The sequence below is a fragment of the Epinephelus lanceolatus genome, chromosome 22 (genome assembly GCF_041903045.1).
Source record: "Epinephelus lanceolatus isolate andai-2023 chromosome 22, ASM4190304v1, whole genome shotgun sequence".
Taxonomy (NCBI): Eukaryota; Metazoa; Chordata; class Actinopteri; order Perciformes; family Serranidae; genus Epinephelus; species Epinephelus lanceolatus.
In genome coordinates, this window is record NC_135755.1 from 27,131,834 (window position 1) to 27,153,748 (window position 21,915).

The 21,915-nt window shown below is 40.1% G+C and overlaps 1 protein-coding gene across 12 annotated transcripts in view; it reads right to left on the bottom strand.

Moving 5' to 3' along the window:
• Nucleotides 1-21,915, bottom strand: part of mark2b (MAP/microtubule affinity-regulating kinase 2b) — a 66,944-nt gene that overhangs the window by 18,270 nt on the left and 26,759 nt on the right. For 6 of the 12 annotated variants that reach the window (XM_033609705.2, XM_033609700.2, XM_033609699.2 and 3 more), the window contains exons 2-16: nucleotides 21,467-21,634; nucleotides 18,668-18,721; nucleotides 16,957-17,005; nucleotides 16,655-16,720; nucleotides 16,186-16,256; nucleotides 14,338-14,394; nucleotides 12,434-12,670; nucleotides 10,872-10,991; nucleotides 9,801-9,903; nucleotides 9,508-9,620; nucleotides 9,093-9,167; nucleotides 8,670-8,727; nucleotides 7,842-7,993; nucleotides 5,313-5,407; nucleotides 587-727 (exon numbers count right to left, since the gene is read on the bottom strand). In XM_033609705.2, coding sequence (XP_033465596.1) covers nucleotides 587-727; nucleotides 5,313-5,407; nucleotides 7,842-7,993; nucleotides 8,670-8,727; nucleotides 9,093-9,167; nucleotides 9,508-9,620; nucleotides 9,801-9,903; nucleotides 10,872-10,991; nucleotides 12,434-12,670; nucleotides 14,338-14,394; nucleotides 16,186-16,256; nucleotides 16,655-16,720; nucleotides 16,957-17,005; nucleotides 18,668-18,721; nucleotides 21,467-21,634 — 1,559 coding nt within the window. The remainder of the gene's footprint in view (nucleotides 1-586; nucleotides 728-5,312; nucleotides 5,408-7,841; nucleotides 7,994-8,669; nucleotides 8,728-9,092; nucleotides 9,168-9,507; nucleotides 9,621-9,800; nucleotides 9,904-10,871; nucleotides 10,992-12,433; nucleotides 12,671-14,337; nucleotides 14,395-16,185; nucleotides 16,257-16,654; nucleotides 16,721-16,956; nucleotides 17,006-18,667; nucleotides 18,722-21,466; nucleotides 21,635-21,915) is intronic. The other 6 variants (XM_033609697.2, XM_033609701.2, XM_033609704.2 and 3 more) reach the window with 6 other exon arrangements.

Here is a 21,915-nt window from a genome sequence, read left to right on the forward strand (position 1 = left end):
TTTCTTAATATTTATATCAAGTACTGTAGGAGGTCATTTTAGTTGACTAAAAGACCATTTCAAACCAAAAACATAAAAATATTTGAGACTAAATGATATACCGAAACTGAAAACTACCGAAAACTAGGGAAATGTGTCGTTTGCTAATGTGAACGTGTATGTGAGGTGGCTGCTGGCAAGCAGAGCAGTTTGTGTCAAATAAAACAGCTTCTCTATGGGGAGGAAAATCCACCTCTAAGATCGATTTCATGATTTCTGAGGGAAAAAATATTGGCAACCAGGTCAATGCTGTGTGCCAGGATTTGTCACTGTGTAACAAGGAATAAAAGGTAATCAAATATATATATATATTTTTAAAAAAATGTTGGTAGTGTCCCATTAATCTGGCAGTGGGGTAAGGTTTCAGAGCCAACAAATCATTTATCCTTTCTTCATCTCTCCTTTTTCCCTTCTGCCCATCGAGTTCTTGCGGGAAGGATGATGATGATCAGTGCTGAGTAAAGTGGTGTGTGTTGAAAGGGGCTGAGGGAGCTGAAAGCATGTCTGTGTGTGTGAGTGTGACAGAGAGAGTGAGTGAGAGACTTGCCTGGGCCGTGGTGCGTGCAGGTCAGAGGGGCATGGATGATTGGAGGAGGACAGGGACTTGTGGTGGCGGGGACGTGAGGAGGAGGAGGAGAGGACGGCAGCGGCCGAGGCAGTGGAGGCGCGGGAGCCCGGAGTGTTTAGGCTGGGAGGAGGGGGAGGAACAAGAGGAGTACCCCGCCCAATGCACACACACACACACACACACACACACACACACACACATGCAGACACACCCATAAATGTGATCGACACGGGACAAACGCACCAGACAGTCAAACAATCAAACGTACATACAAGCATGACGCATACAGGCATTCACACACAGCGGGCGGGGTTTGTGTGTGGGTGGGCAGGGAGGTGAGGTGGAGCATGGTTAGAAGCAGCACTTATCAAACACAGTAAGGGGGGAGGGGGGAGGGAGGAACAGAGGAAGTAGAGACATAAAGAGACAGAAAACAGAGCAAAACGACATGAACAAAGAAGAAAAGTTGGTCTTTTTCGCTGCTAACATTGTTTCATCGTGGTTTTACAAAAAGAAATTACAAGCCACGATCAAAGGTTGACTGTATTCCTGTACCTTTGTTTTCATGTAAAATCTACACGACACGAAAGGCAGAGCACAAAAGACCAACTTTAACACACAAATTTCTATTGGCAAGGAAGACTGAAAACACACTCAGTCAAATTATGTGGACAAAGTCAGGTACAAAAAAACACAAAGCAACAAAATTGAGAAATCACCACATGAAGACTTAAGACAACCCTGCACTTCACTGGTCCGCACACTTGCCTCCCAAGCAGGTCTACGTATTGGAAAAATACTTAGTCAACACGATTTGAGGTGCTTGGATTGTCAGAAAAATTAAGTCCAACCATATTTTTCTTGCACATCTTCTTTTAGTCCGTAAATAACTTTGTTTTGCTATTAATCATTAAATACTTTATGCCTTTTTAAAGGTGATTTTTTTTTTGTCTATTTTTTCATACTTTGTGAAGCACACTAAATTGTGACTTGTGCTATACAATAGGGCTGCATGATAAGAGGAAAATATGCAATATATGAAAATAATAATGATATTACTTGCGATGACCAGAAAAGAGCTCCTACAGCTGAGGGAAAGTTAGACTTCGGACTTCTTAAATGCTGCAAATTTAAGATAAATTTTAAAATAACCAAAAGTAAAGAGAAACAAAAACATTTTTGAAACTACTTTAATTACTTTGGTTGGGGCCATTTATGCCAACATTTTTATTATAACATAAAATGTGATTTTGTTTTGCCTTTTGTTTTTAAATACCTGGTGTTTGGGGGCGAGTTCTTAGTGATATTGTTGTGGGATTCCACTGCCTTGATTCTCATCGTGTTAAGTTTGAAATACTTTTTTCATAAAATACGAGCCTTTTATACAGTGCCTTGTAACAAAAAAATCCTACTTCCCATGTCCAAGTATTTTTTTATAGATTTTTTAAAGAGTGATTAAACACATTTTATTACCAATCAAGGCCTTATTTTTAGATTAAGAGATTTTTAAGACTTTTTTTAAAGACTTTTTAAGGATCCACTGGAACTCTGACAGATATTAAAGTGTTCTCAGTGCTGCCTCTCTGCTGCTGCCAGTATATCGCTAAAATATGACATACTGCATGTCGAATTAAAAAAGAAAATAATTTCCAACATTTTTTATTGAAAAGAACACTGAACTCAACACAAAGGCACCGATAAAAAAATATTTTTTTTAAAGTGTAGTTTTCTACTTATTCTTTCCTTCAACTAACTCAGAAAATCTTGCAATGCAATCTTCAAGTCTTTCGCGATGTGTTTGATGTGCAAGTTGACATTACAATGACAATTTAAAAAGAACGATAAACAGTGCAGCCCTATTATACAAATAAAGTATCATCATATATAGTATATATATATATATATATGTATATATATATATATATATATATATATATATATATATATATATATATATATGCCATGATAGGAAATAAAAAAGCTTTGACATTTCGGACAAAATGAGCAAATTGCTGATGTCTGCGAAAATCTGATGTTTTTTAGACTTTTTATAGACTAAATATTTATCAATTATTATAGACGTTTAGCAGCAGATTAATCCATAATAAAAAATTATTGAGTTGCAACCCTACAAGACAAACACTGAAAATTGTGAAATGTCAATTGTGCTTTCTCAGGTATTAATGGGCAGATAAGGTGCTGAGTTTCAGATGTTTGGCAGGAAATAAAGCTGCGTTCACTGTCCTGCTATGAGATAATCACTGACCTATGAGCTCGCAGTTTTATGGATTTCACCTGTCACATGACTTCTGCCTGTCAAGGCGCTCTGCAATCCTTCCTTTCCTTTTCTGTTTTGTTTAAACAATCTGAGCTCTATCTGTAACAAAGAGTAGTTTATTGAATTACTTAGGCAAAACAACGCCGGCTATTTCCTGAACCCTCTCTTAATCAGCGAGGTTGCCACGGCTACAAAGCTCCACACATTACTGACAGCTCAAACTTGACTTTATCCACACAGAGAAACAAACACAGTGAGAGACAGGGGAGAGTGGTACCAGAGGGAGAGAGATAGATGAAGAGAGAACAGAGGAATGAGCAACGAGAGACAGTGAGAGAGAGAGAGAGAGGGACATTTATAGAGGTCAACCAAACAGCTGCTAATTACACAGAAAACAAACACATAGCTGAGAGAAACACACACTCTTTCTGACAGGGATTAAAGCGGCTAGTGATGGAAAAATAACTGCATTCACTGGACAACCCAGTGTGTGGCAAGAGTTTGAGCATGTGTGACATGTATGTTTAAGCTTGTGCGTATGTGTCAATGAGTTTGTACGTGTACAGCCTCAGCGTGTGTGTGTGTGTGTGTGTGTGTGCAGATATTTCTGTGTATGTGTAAGCCTATTAGGAGGCAAGTACAGGGACCATATAGTGCCACTAAGAGTTAATATTCCATCACAAGTCTTCCTAATCTCCTTAGAGAGAGAGGGGACAAAAAGAAAGAGAAGAAAGATTAATATAAAGACAAAGTGGAAAAAAAGGAAAGAAGGGAGGTGCCAAGAAAATGTGAGTGACTTAAGATCCAGAGGGACAAGAGCTCAGACGTAGATAAAAGAACACCAAAAGCAGAAAATTAGGAAAAGACAGAAAGGGATAAGGGGAAATTGGGGAAAGGAGGGTGGTGTAACAAGTACAAAAGCCCAAACTTCAAAGCATTAATGATGATCAAATAAAGTAACTTTAAAATCAAAGCAGATGACAAAGACTAAGTTAGCAGAGCCTACCATGGCTAACAGACCCACAGTGCTAAAAAAAAACAAAAAAAACCCAATGCTGTCTCAAATGACCACATCGTCACTATGTAGTGCTTAGACTGAAAGACAATGAATAAAGAACAAAATGACATCAATGTGTCAAAACTTTTGCCTGAACATGGATTCAATTAATCGTTTTCGTCACACTGTAGTTGGGGCACCATGTTGGGAACGAGGGGGTCATTTGAGACTGATTCATGAACAGGTAATAAAGCAGTAATGACAATGAACACTGCATCGTAACAGGGATTATGGTTTGCCTTAGTGTTTAATGCTCATGGAAAAAAAAGCACACAAAGCGTATGGCTGGTTAAGCATGAGTGATGTGTCCGTGGTTGTATGTGTGGACGCGCATGTGGTGCATTCAAATCCCGGGCGACAAACGCGACGGCTTCCATCGACGGCTAAAATTACTGCATGATGGTGTGTTTTATGACCTTAAAAATGAAGATTAGAAAGTCCACAATCAAGGAACTCCAAAATGAGTTTTGTGTCCATATTGGATTTTTTTTAAAAGTGGTTGAAGAAGAAGCTGAAGGGAATGTCACGCAATATTCTAATCCAATGAAAGACGAGTGCGAAAGAAGGGAGCTTGATTTATAGCTAAACCCAATTTTCACAACCCTTTTTTGTATATGCAATGACTGGAAGATGGTTGAAAGGAAACAAGATGGTGTTCTTTGTATGTAAGATGGGCCAAAAAAGTATGACACCAAAATATATAAAAATTAATGAGTGAGTAAGATTATTGCCTTTTTGGCGTTATGTTAAGTTTTGCACCCGTGGATTTGACTTTGGGCAAAAACCTGGATTAAATTACAAATTTGGCAAAGTTAAATGAAAAAGAACATTTTATTAAAGGACAAGAACAGAGAGAAGAAAGAGTTTAAAGGGCAAATAAGGTCTCTGTGTGTCAGCATGTCAACCTGCCTACCAGTATGTGAATGTAAAAAGCGGGTGTGTGAGTCCATCTAACCCTGCTTCTGCTGTAACTGGCAGGCCTCCATCAGCCCATCATGGGTAATCTGTAATCTACTGGAGGTTTGGCCTAAATTCCCTAGGGAGCCTGATTTCCATGTCCAGGAGGGCTCACCCCACCCCGGGGGGAAAGCTTGTGGGCCTCCCTGAGCCAGCTGGCAGAGCTCTGGAGAGTACCAGCCAAGGTCTGGGATTCAGTCACTGAGACAGCTGCACTGCTTCATTCACAAACCATGGTGAGTGTGTTTATATTATGTGTTTGTTAGTGAGGATGCAGCGCTGCCTCACTGCAACTTGAGTTGACGAGAGAGGAAGAGTGTGCGTGACAAAGACTGTAACTGTACTTGCCTTGATCTTTTTGAAAACACCTCTCTTTTAAAATTGTGTGTGCGTATATAAATAAGTGTGTGTACCTGTCCTTGCCGTTCTGGATGCCCTGGCCCAGCGTGGCTCTCTCCGTCAGAGGAGAGTTCCGACTGCGGCCAGTACCGGTGGACAGGATACTATTCTGAAGGGAGAGAGGGAAAAAATAGGAAGAATGTTAGAAATATAAAGAAGAGTTGAGGACTGATTTTAAGACAGTGAGAGATCCCTTCAGTGGTTAGTAGATGGAGAAATGACATTTAAGGTGACCAATTATTCATAGAACAGCCTCAAGCAAGCTTCCCAATCAGCACAGGGTTAGCTTAATTAAATCTTCACCAAATTAGGCCTTAAGAGATTTCCCTGTATCAAATTTATCTTCTGCAGCGTGTCAAAGTTACAATTACAAAACCATTTTGTTTTCAAGTCAGTATCCTTCAACTGTCATTTAAAGACCCTTCACTCCCACACAGGTGTTTTTCATTATCCTGTCACATCAGCCATCTGCTCAGGTTCAGGATGGGTGGAGCTATACTGGGAATTACATAACGTCACATGTCCATAGACTAATAAAAATGATAAAAATTGTTCCCACTCCAACAGGGTATGACTAAATTAGGAGGAGAGTGACAGACTTGTCGTGTCATCCAAGGGGTGAACTTTAAATTTCACATCCTGCACTCTGCAGAAAATCTATGAAACCATTTCAATGAGGAGACATGAGACACCCTCAAATACTTTCTACAGTAACGTTTCTAAAACTTTTTTTAAAGTTGAAATTTTATACTCACAAAGCATTTGATGGATTGTGTCATATGTACACTGTTAACAGGCACCTGTTGAGTAAGTTACAGTACCGCTTTGGTGGTTCTTAACTGGTGAAAACTGAGTGGATGACAGAGCTGGGTGATACTGAGAAAATACAAAAAGGCATTTTCACAGCGCACACTTTGACATGTCACAGTAGGAAAAGCACAGGTGTAAATAATAAAATGAATGACGGCTGAATTCCATTTAGCTGCTTCAGTGTCAGGGTCCTTGGTAATGTGGATGTGGGCTCACTGTCACACTGATATGGCTTACTAGGACACTTAAATAGAGAAATAATTTGGTACTTACAAAACCTGTGCTTTTCTTAGCATGACAGGTCAAAACATCTGCTGTGTGAAAGACTTAAAATTCTGCCTAAACGCCAAGATAAAAATAATGTCCAGATATGGCATCACCTAAGTTACCGTTGTGAGAAAACGAAAAGGCTGATGATGACTAAAACCTAACCAGAGAGTATAAAAATAATCTAGCATAACCTTGAACATGACTCACACTTCCATTTTCATACACCTTCATAGTTATATGGCTATTTGTCTTAATTAGTAACTAGCATTTGCTTTGATCTTTGACCAAAGAAGAAGATAATATCTGGCTGACGTTGGCTTACACTAAAGAGCAACAATGACTGTCCAAGTAAAAGTTAGTTTTTGAATTTTTCCTTTCAATTTCTTGCATTTACTCATATTTGATAACACTATATATTAACAACTGCTGTGTGCATTTTGTCTATGGATCTGCTTGTAGGCCTGTCTGGATAACTACTTTTGCTGAATAATATATTGTCCCAAAAATAATATCTTTATGCTATATTATTTTCATTTTGAAATCATTCTATGCCAGTGATAAAATTATATAATAGCATAAAAGTGCAAGTACACCCTTTCAAAAAGCTACAATTTAATTCTTGGGAATATTCACATATGGAATTGGAGTATGGAAAAACATCTAACATTTAATAGTGTGTATCTGCCAATACCAGGTCCCGATACCTCGATTTTCCTAGATAATACAGCAGTATAATGCACACTTAAAGTACATTTAAGTTATATAAATTAAATCAATCAAACGCAGGCTATAACCTATGCTTAACAACTGAATAGCTCTGCATTGCATGACGAAAAAAAATCCCTGCATCCAGCTGTTTCTTAATGTTAATTTATTTATTTATTTTTACAAAATAAAAAGTATAAAATAACAAACTCTCTCTTTAATCTTTTTGCCCTAACCGCTGTCGCAAGGGAATTTCTCTCTCCCCTAAGGAGAGCATTCGCCAGTGTTTGCTGCTTTGGTACAGCCTTGCACGCGTTACATGAATGAACTGTATTCTGCTGAGTTTTTGTAACATTTGTCTGCACTTTGCACACATTATTATATTATTCTTATTGGCCTTCTGCTTGCAGGGCCTGTTACGCTGTGCGGTCTTGTCATGTTACTTTTTTTTAAACCTTCAGACTTGCTTAAGTAGGCAGGGATGGAGAGGGGAAAAGGAGGAATAGCTGTGCTGAAGTCTTATAATGGTCGGGAGAACCCTGCTGTTTATTCTGGCATCACACTGGCTAAAATATTGGTTGGACATTCTTATGTAAACAAATATGAATAGTAACAGGCCTATCACTGTGTTTATATTTAGTAATACTGGTGATGTGGAAACCATAATACACTAATGTGCTCATTTTAATGTGCTTTTAATAGAAATTGTGAATATTTCAAATGTCGTGTAAGCAGGCAGTGTGAGAGCGCGTTCTCACGGTGGAGGGCGTGGCGCTCTTCTTGCGGTCAGAGGAGACCAGGGGACTAGCTGGCACCTTGGTAGTGGAGCTGCCTGATGAACCTTTCCTCCCAGAATCCTCCCCTGCAGTCCGGTTGTCTGACTGACCCCCCCTCTTAGAGTAGGAGGAGCCTAGAAAGAGAAAAAGAAGGCATGGATGAGGAAAGCCATCACTTGCTGTGCCCTAACCTGAGTAATTGCCCCTGTCCATCCCATCTGCACCATCATCTGCTCTGCCACTCATTCGTCATTTTCCTGTCATCACTCAGTTCTCTCACCTTCTTTTGTGTCTTTGTCATTCAATCTGCTCGCCCAACCCTCCACACTTAAATCGATCTTGTCTACCCTCAACTCCACCCTCTCTCCCTCCACCCAGCCATCTCTCTTACTTCAACCTTTACTCCAACATACACTATCGCCACTCCATTTAAATTCAGTTCTTCCTTTTTAAACCACTCTATCTCCTCCCCTTTCGTCACACTGTGGCTACAGGTGTCGACAAAAAATGTGATGCTCACCTTCAAAAACTATTTTTGGGGACTTAAGAGGAGCTTTTTACCCTATCACAGCCTTTGAAGGCCTTGAATTATTTTCTCCACCTGCTTCAGTGTAGCAGGACCAGAGACCAATCCAGCATACACTAGGATTTAAACCATATGATTCAATTTAAAATACAAAATATAACTTTGTACAATGTGCTGGTGCTACGCTCCTGACAAATGACCATCCCAATCTGACCCATCCATCTCTCCTAACCTCTCTAACACACACAAGCTTCACCCCCTCCTCTCAAACACACCAATCTCACCCTGGTCGGTGGCTCTGCGGTTCTGAGGCTTCTGGTTGGACGACACACTGCGCTGTACCTTAGAGAGGTGAGATGGACATACAGGTCAGTGTGGTATTCTTGATGTCACACAATGTTAACACACACACACACACACACTTTGGGATGTAAGTAGAAGCTGCATTTACAGCTGCTTTTAATCTAGCCATTCTCACACGACACCCACAACAATTCAAGCATCCGGCGAACACACTGGTTGTTGTGGTTCACATGTACCTGTATGTAGGTCAACCATCTAAAACCTACAAATGAGCTTCATCAGGGAAGATTCCCAAAGTGTCTTTGGTAAAAAACAGGAGGTCAAGCCAGTGCTCTTGTGTCACTGGCTGCAGTTGGGAGACCTCATTATGTGTTAGCAGAAGACATTATGTGTTCTCATTGTACCTTGTGGGGCGGGGAGGGGGCGTTTATGTTGCTTACATCACTTCCTGGCCGGGGCTTGATGCCACCTTCATCCAGCTGGGGGAGAAAACAAAACACAGACCTGAATACGTGCATATCTGGAGGAGACACAGACAGACTGCAATGTGGCTACAGCAAACACAAAAGACTAAAACAGCCTTTTTAAAAAATGCCACTGTTGTGAGAACACAACGTGCTCTGTATGCTCTGATGGCTTGGGTGCAAAAATAAAAGTGAAGCCCTACATTTTCTTGTATTTAATGATGAAATGACAAGAGCTGGTTAGTTTGACAGTTCACTGTATAACTGTAGCTTAGAGAGCTCTGACAAACCAATAATAACTGGCATGATATCGTGTAGAACAAAGACGTGTAGGTGTGAGAAAGAAACAGCGTACCTCAGAGTTCCTATAGTCCAGTAGCAGGTATGCAGCCATCACATCATTGTACTTCTGGTTCACCAGCGAGTCCTGAATCTCATCCTGAGAGAATCCCATCTGCAGCATGATGTCTACACACACAAAACCAGTGTATAATTAGAATGGTGGACTTCCTGCAGGTTCATAATTCCCCTTAAGATAAATTATCTTTGTGTGTGAGTGGAGGAAAATAACATCTGCATGAAGCATGCTTGTGCGTGGGTGAAGTGATAGAATACATTTATCATTTTTGAGTGCATTTCTATTCCTACCTGTCCTCCTGGGGTCCTTATAATCTGGTTGGGGTTCGACGTAGGGTTTGAGTTCTTCATCCTCGTGGCCCACATTCATCCACCGGTCCCTCATTATCTGCTGCTGGGTGAAAGCCAAACAGATGGTTACAGGGAGACATGAGATGTCAGAGACAATGGAGGGGCAAAAGGCAGAGGAGGGAGGAAAGGTTAAGAAATGAGAGGAGAGGAGAAAGCAGAGAGGGTAGAGACATTAGTACAAGAGTCTCCTCAAGACAAATAGCAGCACAACGGAAAGGATGCAGGAGTCAGCTGAACACTATGAACTTATTCTATATTATTCATCTGTTTACTTCACTAATCTTGACAATTATTCTTAATTAATTATTCAGTTGTTGTTTTTTTAAAGCCATAGCCAGGTGTATTTTATCTTCAATATGCAAATGTCTATTCCTGAGGATGCAAATGAGGGGTGTGACCTTTAATAAACAGGCTCTAAAATGAAGGCTCCGCTACACTGATCATAACAGTGTGAGACGGGTAACGTTCAGGAAAATTTAATCATATCAATCTTCTCTGGTTGTTTAGAAATTTAGACTTTATGGTAGGTGTAAATGAAGAAGTCAGACTGAATTCTAAATCTAAAGCAAGAGTCTTCTCATTTTATTTTAATAGGGCTGCCATTTTGCATTTAGCTGGTAAAGCAGAGACTGCGGCGAGCCAAAATGAATCACTCTCAAACTAACAAGTATTTACTATGCCTTATAAAAAGAACTTGACACTTCAGCAACAAACTCACATATAGCTGGTGAAGCAAGTCCAGGTGTTCAGTATAGTACTGTATGCGCTATACACACCATTACATTAACAAATAAGCAATTGCTGGTCAAGCTATTAGAAGACAATTCTGGTTTAAGTTGTTTTCAGTCTCCAAGATTTTAAATCTGGTTCAGTTAGAAAATTAAATTAAAAGCAAATTAGCCCACAGCTACAATAGATATAAGATGCTTCAACGCCTTGTGTTGAACCAAGGTGATTTATGTGTTCTTATCTTGTGTTTTTTTATGTGTGTGTCAGTGCTGTGCAGTGTACCTCGAGGCTGCCTCTTTTGGAGGGGTTCAGAATGAGGAACTTTTTGAGCAAGTTCTCGCAGTCGGTGGACATGTAGAAAGGAATCCTGTATTTACCACGCAGCACGCGCTCTCTCAGTTCCTGGGGATGGACAAGTGCATCAAGTGCATGACAAATCAGCAGCAGAAAAAAAAAACAAAACATACACACAATTGTTTTCTCCCACATCCTTAGATTCTGTCAAAGGGAAGTGTGAAAGTGTGGAATGCACCTCAGACTACCTGAAAATAAAAACAGTTTAATGATAAAGGACTTAGCTCTGTATCTCATCAGTGTATATGGTTTAAACTGATGTGGCTTAAATGAGCCGAGCAGCAACATTAGCTGTGGTTACACCCCCAAATGATTAATAGTTTTTCGAAACAAGTACTGCATTCATCTGAGCACAAGCTGGTTAGCATTTCAAAAAGCTTTGATTCTAACACAGGGATAATGTAGTTGGTGTGTGACATTACCAAAACATTTTAATCAAACACTTCCTGTTCTTTTGATGATGTTATTAGATGTTCTTAGAAAAGGTTATTGGAATAATTGAACATAATGCTGATGTTTACAAAAGTCATCAGACACAAATAATTAATATTACATTTATCTACGTCAGTGGCCTTTATCCAGTGTTTTTAATACAGTGCCACTAAACTTTTTAACAAATTCAACATCCTACTGGAGGCATCTTAATAATCATAATTCAGTGAGACACTGAAGGATAAATGTATGTAGTAACAGGCTTTAACACAGCTGTAATGCATATGCAAGCTTTTAAGGAGCTCACAGTATATAGCAAGGCACTGAATTTGAATTAAAAATCCATCAAGTTGCAATACTAAGTGCTAGGGCTTATAGAAAGGCAGATTAATCAAATGAAGTGCTGAAACATGCAAATAAAACTATCTTAGCTGTACAGTTTGCACTTGTTTTGTCTCTGCATCAATATGACACATTTAAAAGAACGAACATCTTTTATTAGAGCGTCAGAAAACAGCGAGACTCCTATGTGTTAAATAAATAGTAGGTAATGTAGGTGTTAAACAAAACTCCGCACGGCAGGAGGTAGTGCTAAGGCATAGTCGATGAGGCTGGATGGCAGTTTGCAGGCATGTTAATATCAATATCATCACATTCAATGTCATATCGCCCACCCAAAATGTGTCTGCACTTCCAGAGTGACTCATGTGGGTACCGACTGAATGCAGAGTGTGATAGGTGGTATGAATAATTGTGAATAACCATAGTTCACAGAAAGCATTAAATCCTCTCTGTTTGAAAACAAAGCACCAGGTTTCAGTGCCGATTTGGTGCATCACACCACCAAACCTCATTTGAAGAAAAAGTACTTGAGCTGGCATTTAACCACTTTTACACATTCACTCTCTCTCCCGAGTTTAGTTTCTGCATTCTGTAGGGAGGAAGGAACAGAAACCAGCATGACAAATACTACAACCACCCACAGAATACAGACATCCTCTTATGTAATGCACATGAACGCGCACACACACACAAACACGCTCTCTCCTCTTCCTGACCTTGAGGTTTTGTCCATCAAAGGGCAGCGAGCCGCTGACCAGTGTGTAGAGGATCACCCCCAGGCTCCACACATCCACCTCCGGCCCGTCGTATTTCTTTCCCTGGAACAGCTCTGGGGCGGCGTAGGGCGGGGAGCCGCAGAACGTGTCCAGCTTGTTCCCGAGAGTGAACTCATTACTGAAGCCAAAGTCTGCTATCTTGATGTTCATGTCTGCGTCCAGCAGCAGGTTCTCCGCCTGCAGACAGAGTGTGGGAGAGAGATGTTAAGGGAAGCAAGAAGATGGAGACGAGGAAAGATTACTAATATGCCGGGATTTTTTTTCAGATGACATGCCATGTGATGATACACACATACTTAAGCTATGTTTTGTGTAATATGGAAATGCGGTATTTCAATTCTTCCACATATAAAATCTCCTTTTCCACTTTCCTTCCTCCACAGGAAGGTCAGAGCTACAGTACATTAAGTTTAAAGCTAGCTTGTACAAAAAAGTTTGATAAATAGGCCAGCCCGTCATCCAGTGTCAGTGTAACAAAGATTTTCTCTGACATGCAAATGAATTTGAAGATAATTTATTCCACAGACAGTTATCTGAAACACCTTTCTCTGGGAAAAAACTCTGCTGGGTGAGAGAGGGGTTTTTCAGAGTAATGGCCTCGGGCCTACAAGTAGCACACAATGGGCAAAGTGAGCTGCCACAGTTTATTCCTGTGTGTGTGTGATTGTGTGTGTGTGTGTGTGTGTGTGTGTGTGTGTGTGTGTGTGTGTGTGTGTGTATCCCTGAGCCTAAAGTGAGCCAGTGAGCAAGGAGGTTGGGGTTGCCTAGCAACAGGTGCGCTCTCCTTTTCACTTGCTCTGAATACTCTGCCGCTTCTGTGTGTTTGAGTGTGTATGTGTGTGTGTGTTTGTGCACATTAAATACAACACTGACATCATCTCTAGGCACTGATCTAGGAAATAAATGAACACTGATTTCATCATCTATAGCTAATCAAAATTAACACTTCAACTTGGCCAAACGACAAACTTAAACTTCACCAGTATAGTCGCAAGAACAGCAGAAACCATATGTAGAACATGATTTGGATTTTTCATCTTGGGAGCCAAACAGAGCGATTTCATTCTCGCTGTGAAATGCAGGCTCATCAAAATTTGCTCTTGCAGTGTCGGACCTACTAGAATTAAGCCTGTGCCAGATTTCACAATACAACCCACAGATCAAGAGTGATTAGGATAATGTGCTGGATGGTGCGCATTACAATAATGAGAACTGTCTGTCCTCCAAAAATCTTATTTCCCATGTTGCCTTTTTTGGAAATGCCAGCCACCAGTGCCAGCTGAAAGTGTAGAAAGTGTTTCATGACCTTCATCACAGCATTGAAAATGTTTATTAAAAAGCCCAAAATAACCGTGATTGGGAAAAACAACTTTGAGACGAGAGGTTCCTGTATGGTCACTATAACAGTAATCATGATAATGTCTTGTCTACCAGTCTGCCTGCTGGCACAATAAGAGGATTTACAACTCAGCATTATACTGTGAACCAAAATGACCTGGAAGAATTAGACCTGTGTGTGTTGTGTTTCATTTTTGGCACCAACAGCATCACAAACAGGAAATAAATGGAGAGACAGAAGGAGGGGATGATCCAACACGATAGCCGAATTGCATAGAAATACAAGTGTGTGTGTACAGATGTATGGGCCTGTGTGTTTAAGCCATAGCACTCCAAGAGGGACATTATATCATCTTTGTGATTAACCTCTGGGTGGCGTGTTCATGGGGGCAGGATTTCATCTCAAAAAGTCAAATCCTATAAAGATTAATGTGGACAGAGAGCCAGAGAAAGAATGCTTGCTTGTGATCTGACACTCAATGTAATTAATGTGTGTGTGTTCTCACCTTGAGGTCTCTGTGTACTATACACTTCTGATGGCAATACTGCACAGCTGACACAATCTGGAGAGTGAGAAAGTGAGTGAGAGAAAAAAGAGGGAGAGAAAGAGATGGAGTAAGAGAAAGGATGACAGAAAGGATGGATGGGTTGAAAGGAAGTAAAAGACACTGAGAGCTCTTCATTAGGATTTCATTAGGAAGCAATCATGAGGAAGTACTAGGGATGAAAAATTTAAGCCATTCCCTTAACTGCTTACAATTTAATGATCAATAATCCATCATTAAAAACCATTAAAATACAAAATGCGTGGTTTTTTTTTACCTGTTAAGCTTCATGTTAACAAACAACATAGGCCATTTTTTGTAGCACAGCCCCTAATACATTTCTTAATAAATTAAAGGAATACTTCGGCCCCATATTATCATTTGTATATCAGCTTCTCACTGCGTGTTACGTTGAATAAGTAAAGGAAACTTATTTAGGTCTGTGTTTAACAACAGCAAAACTATATAAAAACATCAATTAAAAAACTCTCACACAACACATGTAGTATAATCCAAGTCTCATTCATCCCGTTGAATGCTCAGTACTTCCCAAACAGACAGCCTTGTCCAACATGGAGCTGAATGGAAAATGAAATTTATTTATGCTTTCTTCAAAGCCAGACTCCATTGAGAAAAACAGTAATTTTACGTCACTCAACACGGAAGCTGCTAGTCTACCACTACCTCTATAAGTTAGTTTGTGTTTTTGTGTGACTTTGGTCAATCCAAACAAACCCTTTAAAACACCAAAGTCACACAATAACATAAAGAGACTAAGTGATTGAGGCAGATGTAGACCAGCAGCTCCCATGTTCAGTGAGGTTAAATTACTGTTTTTGTTTTAACCCTTTGGGGTCAAGAGTATAATTAGTCGTTTCTGGCTACTTCTGATTTTACCTTTAAATTTCACCTTAAAAACTGTTTACCTTGCCTTTATTTGGTGTAATTTTTTTTCAGCTATTTTTTCATTTCGACATACTGTATGGACCTAAAATCACACAAAAAACACGACCAATAGGCAAAGGAGATGTCATGTTTTTTTTTTGTTTGTTTTTTTTTTTTTTTTTTTGCTTGCAAGCACTTTCTGGTTGCGAGCACTTTCCTTAGAATAGCCCGTTTTTATCATTTGTTCCTGCACCAAATGCGCACCAATCGTTAAGACAATATTCAGGAAAAAGCATGGCATAACTTATTTATCATAAGTCTGGTTTTACTTGGCCTATAAACACAATTTAAAACTGGTATTTAGTTAGAAGTTCGCACTTTCGACACAAGTTGAAACAGATACTCAGCGAGGCTGCGTCTTGTTGCTACATCATTGGTCATTTGATTTGGACGCACTGGCACGGGTTAAAGAGAGCATTAATGAGTTTCATGTTCAGTTAAGTTCCCTGTCAGAACTGACTATGTGTTTAGGAAATACTGAGCATATGACCGGATAAATGAGACATAGCTTATACTGCACAAGTTGTGAGTTTGCAAACAGTTGTTTTGATATAGTTTTTGGATTCTGCCTTCACTGGACGCATGCGAGAAAATCAACGTTTTTTTAACCAACTCAATGTAATTAATATAAATATATGATATAAAAATGGTCATTTGGGGGGTAAAATATTTCATTAGGTGAATATTACTACATTTTTGAATGTAAAATGTAATCAATAAAAGCCTGTCCCTCAGAATGGCTGCTTCTGCTTCTTACACGTTTTAATCTCAATCTAACATGCCTTAAAACAGCAGCAGCACACAAAACCATAATAACTATAAAACTACACACATAAATGGGCATTTTCTCCAACACAAACAAACCTGTCTGAATTTGGCACGGGCTTCTTTCTCCTTCATCCTGCCATGGGCCACCAAGTAATCAAAGACCTCTCCTGGGAGACGAGAGAAAGAGGAGGAGAGCAGATTTAGTGTTGGAACCTGATACTTGTCTCCTTAGAGCCAGGGTTTTCAGTCAATGAGACACTGGACTAAGTATTGTCCTTTAAAAAGTATGGGCACTTAAAATATTTTAAAAAATAAGCTATTTTCAAATTTACAGTGACAGTAATTTTCAATGCTAAGGGGATAGAGATGGTCAATAACCATGGATAACTTAACAAATGAAATAAAAACAGAATATTTCTGATAACAACCCTTTGGACAAAGTACTAACAAAAACTAAGAGCCAGTACATTAAGAGTGGAACTAGCATTTTTTTGGGACCCATCTGATTCCAACATACAGAGTGCCAAACCTCAGGGGGAATGATTTCACAGTGACACGCACTTACCTCCACTAGCATACTCCATTACGAGGTACAAGGTCTTCTCTGTCTCTATCACCTCAAAGAGCTTGACTGGAGGTGGAGAGAAAGGCAAAAACAAAAAGTAAAGTGAAGGGAGATGGGGCAAAAAATAAAAATAAAAAAAGGCCAGGAGAGCAAGAGTGAAAGCAAAAATGAAGAGATAAGAGAGAAAGAGAGAAGCAGAGGGATTATTATGATTTGGGTTGACTACATGACCTTGAAGCACCACAATAAAACCTGGTGCTCCACAAGTGACGAGTGGAAACTCACGTTTCAGTATGACTCACCTATGTTGGGGTGATTCAACATCTTCATGATCCTCACCTCCCGGAAGAGCTGTGAGAAACAAGCCACACAAGGTGCAGTGTCAAATACACTATCAGATTTAGATAGGTACTGCTTGTCAGTGTGAGTGTGTTTTGTTGCGAGTTCACTTTCATTCACTTCCTGTTTATGAGCACGCGGGTCAAAATACACACACTGGAGAACAAAAACAAACTTTTTAAGCAATACCAATTAAAATCCAAGTTCTGGCCATATCTAGGATTTCAGAGTCAAACAAACAATGCCCTCAGCTGCTTATAAACTCTGGCGTATAAGTCAAAGCACTGCCTACAAACTACTAATTCCAAAAAGTCTAGCTCAGTGCCATCCAGTCTCTTTCTGTGGTTAAGGCGTGAACAGACGCTTCTCACTCATTACAAATTTATTTCCTCTGACTCAGCAGATAAGGTCAAACTAAGCTTACATACAAATTATCCGGAAGACATTCTGTAGACAGACAGTTAGAAGCCGGCCTAGGGCTGGGGAAAAATTGATTCTTAGATGCATCCTGACTCTCTTGAAAGATTGTCTCCATGCAGATAAGACACTAATCAAACATTTAAAACCCAATCCATGACATAATAATTGCCTGTAACAAAGTCACAAAGTGAAACAAATAAATCAAGATCCATCTGTCATCATTTTATAATTGCGTCACAGCCATCTGATGTGAATCGAATCGTAAGGTGTGCACACCTCAGTGTGTAATATTTACTGTGTTACCAGTATTGGCTCCATTTAATGACATCTGCAGTCCTTAAAAGTAATGTAACCTACTTTTTCAAGCAAAATTTCAACATCACTGCGTCCACTGCCATTTTATTGGAATCGAATTGAATCGATTCATTTGTGGGGGTTTTTAAATAATAAATACCTTTATAGATATTGAACAAACCTGACACATTGGGTTAAAATAATTACCCTAATCATGTATAGTTCAAGTGTTGCATTTGTGAATATTGTGGTGTTATTTTTTAACATAACAAGGAGAAAAAAGTTAGATTAATTATTATTCGCTTCAGCTGTAGCATAAATTTCTGTCACTTCCAAGACCCCAACAATGTCTGACACGAAGAAAAAAACAAAAAACAAAAAAAAAAACTTCAAGGTGTGAGAGGGGATGATATCAGGAGTTCCCTGCCAAATCTGGTCCTATTGCACATGGATTTGTATTTGCATGAGTCTTTACATTCAATTTAAGGGTGTCTGAGTGCATTTGTCTTTGAATTTATGTGTTGGCCCTGTTAGTGTCTTTGTCGTGTCTTAACATTTTCTTGTCATGTGCTCTGTGTTGGCCCACAAGTGTGTATTCTGTGCCTCATGTCTGCGTGTCTGTGTGTGTGTGTGTGTTGAGTGTGCAAGCGTACATGGTTAGAGTGTGCGTGTAAGTGGACAGACCCCACCCTGCCACGATCAAAAGAAGTAATTGCAGCTTGTTTCCTGTAATTAAAACTCTCTCTGAAAACTAGACCACTTCAGAAAGACAGACAGAGACAGAGAGAGAGCGAGGGGAAGGGAAAGAGAGAGAGAGACGGACAGCGAGAGCAAAAAAGAGAAAGACACGTGGGGCAGGACGAGTAACTTGAAAATGACTTCTGAGAAAAGGGATAAGAAGGACTGAGGTTTGGATTTTGTGCCTGTGCGTGCACGTGTGTGACAGAGAAAGAGACCCACCTTCTGCAAACTGGAGGAGTTGAGCTGTGTCTTATCAATGATCTTTACAGCCACCTGGAAGCAAAACAATATTTATTATTACACTTTTATTCATTGATTACAGTTGCTGCAATGGGTTTGACGCATCTTGCCCGCACAAAACATGCACATTCATAGCCTGTGACCGCAGCACAAACACATGTATGCGTCTTTTTGCATCACACACACAGAGAACGATAGAATCTCACAGAATTAAGTGATAAAGACAAATCACAGCGGGCGACAGTTGCATAATAGGGCAGAATACAGAAAGAGACAGACATAAAGCTGAGACATGCTTCATATCCATGTCATAATAAGGTCTATAGTTCATAATCCAACAGATATCACCAACACGGGACATTGAGAGAGATAAAACAAAGAAAAAGAAAGAGAGAAAAATAAGGAGGAGGAAAAATAAAAATAAAGACACAGATGGGAGAGATTCAAAGTGAGAGATGTAGAGAAAAGGGGATGAAACGGAACGAGAGAAAAGAGGACATAAAGAGAGAGAGGCGAAAAAAACCAAGAATGATGTCTTAACAAGGACACAGAAAAGGGAGGTCCACTTCTTTCTCCCATATCTGTCTTTCACTGTCAACTGACTCCTTTCTTCCACTCCTCTTTCTGGTTGTGCTTGTCTGTCTGACTCTTTCATGCCCTCTGACTCTCCCTTGTTTTCTTTGTGTGTGTGTGTGTGTGTGTGTGTGTGTGTGTGTGTGTGTGTGTGCCAGCGAGTCACATGGAGTGTTATCAGGGTGTCAGGCACAGAGCTGTCACACATTGACAGAGCCCGCCTACCCCTCTCTCTCCCTCTTTTTTTCTCTCTCTCTCACACACACAGACCAAGAGTGTACTTGACTGGGCCTCAGACAGACCCCGGCATGGGCTCATTGCAGACACAGCTTTTCCCTTAAAGGGATAGACCACTGCGTTACATCACATCTGGAATTCACAGTAAGCCAGAGACATTTAGGCTTCTCTATTCAAGCTGACAATAGCGATGTAATCTCCTGCAGCAGATGTACTGTCTCCAAAGCCATGCGAGCCCAGGATCAGACCAGACCTACTGTGTGTCACAGCATGAGCCTTCTCCTATCCTCAGCAACCAGGAAGCGAGATTAGTCTAAACATTTATAGTCTTTTTCTATTGTTTACCATCACGGCTAATTAAAAACACCTGATTCTTTTTTCCACTCTACAGGTTTTTGGTGATAGAACAGATACTGGAAAAAGATTTGGAGTCCATTTGTCACTCAACACCAGTGAACAATATGGTCAGGGTTCCTCACCTCCAAACAACAGGGCACTCACTTTGTTTTAAGATGAACTTAGATTTACTTACTTTTATAGACAAAGGCTTAAGGTTTCTATATTCAGGGTGTCTACAGGTATGATAAAGTTAAATTTAATGCTTTTTAAGACCTTTTTAAGATAATTTTTAACAAAGTTTGACACAGATTTTTGAACAGATCTTTGGATAAATCAAGTCTTTTTCTGATTCAAGCAAAGCAGGTGAGTCTAAGGGTGCATTCACACCAGGATAGTCCAGGGGATTCAGTTCGATTGGGCAGGGAATGCCGAAAATTTTCACACCTTCATTTGGATCGGTTCACTTTCACACTGCACTTTTTAAAACGGACCAAACCGCCTGGACAACCTCACGCAGTTAAAACAGCTGCTACTGGCCGAAATGACCACTGACCAGGAAGGAAAAAAAGCATGACGAGGGAGAAAACCTGGCTCATCGATTGGCCAGGACCGAAAACAGAAATCCATCCCCTTCAGCCGGCTTGGTAACCACAAAAACATTGTAGCAACACCAAATTGCAGTCTTGGGGTAAGCGCCTGCACCTCCTCACTACTCCACGTCCGCCCATGCGACATTTTCTTTCTTTCATTTTTCTTTCTTTTTTTTTTACCTCTGCTTCTCCCAGTTCGTGCTACTGGCTTTGTTTTTCCCTACCCAAAATGCACTGTGCTCTACGTCACTTCCCCTCTTTGGTTCACTTTCTCTCTTTGGTTCACTGGATAGTCCATTTGCATTTCCCACTGTAAGCAAATGGCACCAGAGTTCACTTGCAAGTGAAGCGAGACCCCCAGTTTTCAAGCGGACCAGGGTTCGCTCATTTGGTCCGCACCAGAGTTCAAATGAGCATTCACACCACTCCAAACGAACCGAACTATCCGTCGAAGTGGACCAGGGTTCGTTGAAAGCAGATCAAATAGCACCAGTGTGAATGCGTCCTAAATGTTTATAGTATTTTTAGGTCCTGTGTAGAGGTAGGTTTTACATAGGAATACCGTTCTTGGAGTTAGTTCTGTTAATCTACAATTTGCCAGCTGGGAAAATTTAAGTATTAAGTAAAAGGACAGTTTTAGCTTGAGTGGTAGATTTATATTGATTATTTATAACATCAGAAATGCGGACTTTCAAGCAGAAGAGCTCGACTCATGTTGGCAAAAAAAAGTTAAAAGATGGATAAATGAAACGAAATTAAATATTTGTGGCTATTAAGACCTCAGAAATTCAAATGTAAGAATATTTAATTACTTTTAAGGCCTAATATTTATAAAACTAAGTTAAAGCCAGTTAAAGAGTCAATAGTAAAGTATTTCTTCATGATGTCACTAAAGTGGCTAAAAATAAAAGTCTGAAGTTCAGAAAGTCATGGTGACTGCGTTAAGAGGAAGTAAAGGATAGATCAAAGCTTTCAGTAAGATCTAGCATGTGTGTGTGTGTGTGTGTGTGTGTCTGTGTGTGTGTGTGTACATGCCTACCTCCTTTCCGGTGAGGACATGTCGTGCCAGTTTGACCTTGGCGAAGTTGCCTTTGCCGATGGTTTTTAGCAACCGATAGTTACCAATGTGCGGCTGGTCATCTGATGCGGTCGTGGCGACGGAGTTCCGACATCGCGGCATGCTGGAACGACCGGATGATTTGGTCTCCTAGAAGAGAGAAGGCCATATGTAAGCATGAGAGGACACGATAACTTGAAGGCAGAAAGTAGTAAAAAGTGACATAAAGAATGTGCCAGAGCAAAAACAAAGGAGAAGTTGTACATTCCAAAGTGCCATCAGCTGTCCTAAACACTTTGCTATAACCTCATCTGTCCTTATAAGCTTTGAATATCCTGTGATTAAATGTCCCACATATACAGAGCCTTTAATTTCATGTCCATTTTGTGTTCAGTCAGTGACTGGCCCATTTCTGCATTTCAGGAGTTGGG